The sequence below is a fragment of the Oenanthe melanoleuca genome, chromosome 8, assembly GCF_029582105.1.
Source record: "Oenanthe melanoleuca isolate GR-GAL-2019-014 chromosome 8, OMel1.0, whole genome shotgun sequence".
NCBI classification, from domain to species: Eukaryota; Metazoa; Chordata; class Aves; order Passeriformes; family Muscicapidae; genus Oenanthe; species Oenanthe melanoleuca.
In genome coordinates, this window is record NC_079342.1 from 1 (window position 1) to 3712 (window position 3712).

At 51.6% G+C, this 3712-nt stretch overlaps 1 protein-coding gene across 4 annotated transcripts; it reads right to left on the reverse strand.

Annotated features, from left to right (window-relative positions):
• Positions 1-66: 66 nt before the first annotated feature.
• Positions 67-3412, reverse strand: LOC130256161 (basic salivary proline-rich protein 2-like). Of its 4 annotated transcripts, none has more exons than XM_056497557.1 (4): positions 2990-3412; positions 1535-1659; positions 556-804; positions 67-379 (listed from the first exon to the last, which is right to left on the reverse strand). In XM_056497557.1, the coding sequence occupies exons 1-4, from the start codon at positions 3328-3330 to the stop codon at positions 342-344; spliced, it is 753 nt and encodes a 250-aa protein (XP_056353532.1). In that variant the 5' UTR covers positions 3331-3412; the 3' UTR covers positions 67-341. The 4 variants fall into 4 exon arrangements, 2 of the variants coding, with proteins under 2 accessions (XP_056353532.1, XP_056353533.1); XR_008841064.1 differs by lacking the exons at positions 67-379; positions 2990-3412 and adding exons at positions 911-1020; positions 1744-1979 and having other exon boundaries at positions 717-804; XM_056497558.1 differs by lacking the exon at positions 67-379 and adding an exon at positions 911-1104 and having other exon boundaries at positions 717-804.
• Between the last annotated feature and the right edge of the window lie 300 nt (positions 3413-3712).

The following is a 3712-nucleotide window of genomic DNA, read 5'->3' on the forward strand; positions in this document are numbered from 1 at the left end:
AATAACCCAAAATTTCCCCAATAAAATTCTAAAAAACTCTTTAAAAATTATTTCAAAACCCCACTAAACACCCCAAGATCCCCCCATTTTCCCCAAACTCAGCGAGCAGCAGCGCGAACCCTGTTGGGACCTGTCGCGAGTAGAGTCTGGCTACCATGGCTTGGAAGGATGCTGATAAAGCATCGAGATGTGACAAAGGTAACACAGATGGACACAAAGGACAGAACACAGACACAGATTACACAAGAGATACCAGTTATTTACCCAGAGCTGGAAGGAACTGGAGCAGCCATCAAGTGCAGCATCTCAGAGCCAGAGCTGGAAGGAAGAACGTGCCACAGTCAGAGCTGGAGGTTCAGCAAGCTGGACTGGGAAACACCTGCAAGTGAAACAAGCAGAAGGAACAGAAACCTGGGCCCTCAGATATCCTGAGCAGTAAGTGAGCAAGGGGTGCAGGATCAGGAGCTGTGAGAACCAGGAACAGCTCTCGTGCAGGGGCTCCATGGGCTGGAGCTGTTACAGGCACAGGTGTCCCTGAGGGAGAGCTGAGCTCACCTGCAGCTGCAGCAGGAACATCTCGAGGCTGGATCCGGACTGAGTGCACCCTGGACTCTGAGCCAGGCGCAGGCGTGGGTGTCCCTAACCAGGAGCTCTGGGCAGCGGGGAGCCCAGCCTCTTCCACTGGGGACTGAAGCCATGCCAAGTGCCACTCTCGGCGTGGAGGCGTCTCCCAGTCCCATCCCTGAGAGCAGAAGGAGGCAGGGGCTCTCCTGGGGACATGGTGCAGCAGCATCTCCTCTGTCTCTGCACAAAGGGGGGTCAGTCAGCACCCCCCAGGGTGCTCAGCACAGCCCCACATAACCCACAGGAGATGCCTGTCTTGGTGCCACGCTGGGCCCGTGCTCCTCACCTGGGCTCATCCTCCCGTGTCAGTGTGCCAGGGCTGCTCCTGTTGGGGCCGTGTCCCAGCCCGAGCCCCTCGGCCAGTCCCCTGTGCTGCTTCCTGCATGGAGACAGTCCCTGGGGAGGAAGATGCTGCAGCTTTGCCTCTTGGAAGATGCAGCTCTTGCCCCAGCAGGAGCTGCCAACCCTCAGCACAGATCTCTGCAGGCAGCAAAAGGCAGTGGTGAAAGCAGGCACTGCTCTTAAGGACTGCAGCCGACCCCGTGGGCCATCACGTGCCCCTTTTCTCTGCAGTGCTGCAGGGGCTGGGTCACAGCCCGAGACCTGCCCCAACGGCTGCAGCTTTCCGGGCAAACGAGAGCCCCGGCGCCTCTCGGAAGCTTCTCCTGGGCAGGCTGGGCCCAGGGCTGGTCGAGAGGCTTTGCCTCCTGTCCTTCCCCCTGCTGTGGCCGCAGGCCCCACCTGCCCCTTTCCAGCCTGACCCGCACTTTGGTGGCTCTGCATCCCTCTGGTGAGCCCGGGAGAGGGAATGGAGCTGTGCCGGGCCGGGCTGCCCAGGCAGGGCTTCTGGACAACGAGGCACGGCTCGCTTGGAGACAGGGACAGTCAGGAAACCCCTCCCCAGACTTACCAAATCTCACAGGAATGACAGGGGGCTGCAACTGCCCCATCCTCTGCGGGAGCCCAGTCGGGGGAGGCCCATTCTGGGGGGCTGTGCCAGGCAGCCTTCTCTGCAGCTTCCCCACAGCTGAATCTCTGCAAATACATTTGGAAAACAGTTGGGTAGATTCAAAGTCCCAGAGCACTGCCTGGCTCCCTTCTCTACCGTGTCACACTCACCTGCAGGAGAGGCCACAGGCTGGGGCCAGCCCCGAGCCAAAAAGGAGAGTCCCAATCCTACAAAATGCCCCAAAAAAAGCCCGACCACAACTAAAAAACTCCCTACCTCTGACCAAATAAAAACAAAAATAAAACCCCTTTAAATACAGAAAACTTACACCTATATTTAATATTTAATTTCTACTCCTATTCATATTTGATATTATATATATTACATATATTGTTCAATAAATTTACAATGCAATTTACATTATAACATATATACTACACTTTTATAATTTATTATGCACATAATTATGCACATATTACAAAAATTAATTTCTAGTTTATGTATATAAATATATCCTTACATATATTTGTACGTTTATATTTTTTAATATTATTTATTAAAAAGCTCAGCCACTATCCAAATAGAAACCAAAAAACCCTTTATTTTTAAATATATTTCAAATTTTTTAAAATAAATATATATATGTAATTTAAATATATAAATAAATAATATATAAAATATATTTATATATAATAATTATTTCTATAATATATATACATATATATTTTTTAAAATATATGTATCTCATATTTATATCTGTAATTTATATATTATGTATATGGTACACCATAACATGTATGATACTATTTCTATTATATCCTACATATATACTTCTATTTGTTTACATTCTATACTTATACATATATTTACACGTACATACATTTATACATATTTTTAGTTTTAGTTTTAGATATATTTTTAGTTTTATGTTTGTATACATTGTATATTTGTATATTTATATTTGCTTATATTAATTATATTTATGTTATTTATTAAAAATCCTACCTCTAACCAAATAAAACCAATAAAACATTTATTTAAGCTATAGTTAGATATTTTTTATATTTATATTTTCCTGTCTTCTACACCCAGCTCTCCCTGTGAATGTTCTGGCACTCTTGGGTCCCTCTGGGGGACGGCACCCGGCACCACCCCCCCATTCCCCACTCCCCTGCCCCTTCACCGCAGCGTGGCTCCCTCTCCTCGGGACCTTGGGGTGCCCCAAAGGACACGGGAGCCCCCGAGTCTCCACCCCCTGTCCCCCTCAGCCTTTTTTCCACACCCACAAAGAACGACTGCAGCCCGACAGGGGCAGCCCAGAAGTTCCCCAGCCCCGCAGACACAGGCGACAGGAGGCAGAAGGAGGGAGTGCCGGCAAAGAGGACAAAGGAAGAAACCCCCTCCCGCACCTCTCACTTTTCTGGCTGAGAAAGCAGCTGCCTCCTCCTGCTGGCTGCTCCCGGCTGCGGGCAGGGCGATGGCTCGGGCAGCTCTGCAGGCTGTTCTTTCTTCCTCGATGTTATTTGTGTTTTCCTCCGTTTCCCCGGGCGGGAGGGGGGCCGGGAGGGAGCAGAGAGGAGACGGGACGCCTGGGAAAGGGTCGTTCCTGAGGCGGAGCCCGGCAGAGAGAGGCGTGCCGCAGCTGCCTGCCGGCGCCCGCCGGGCTCCGGCGTGCCCGCGGTGCCGCTGGGCGCACGGCCCGTGTCCACACGCCTGGCAATGCCGCGGAAAACGGCGCCGGGCGGGGGGATCGGCATCGGGGCGCGGGCAGGCAGCCCAAACACGGACCAAGGTCCTTCATTTCCCGCCCTTTCTTGCGGCTGTCTTTGTTGTGGCCGAAGCCACTTCTGGTCGGTCGCCATCTTTGTTGTGGCCGAAGTCACGTCCGGTTGCCGTGTTTCTTGTGGTTCCCTTCAAGGCCCTCGCCCCTCACAAAGGCATCATTCTTATCTCCTACCTTAACCCGACCCGACGCTGGCAGCGATGGACGCCGACCAACCCCGCGCTCTTGGCACGGTATTCCGCCTCCATTCCCGGCGCTTGGATGCATCGGGGTGCTGCTTCCAGTTTAAAATGGCGGCGTCCGTGCTTGCCACCCTCTTCCATACAATATGGCGGTGGCCGTGCTTGCCACTCTCT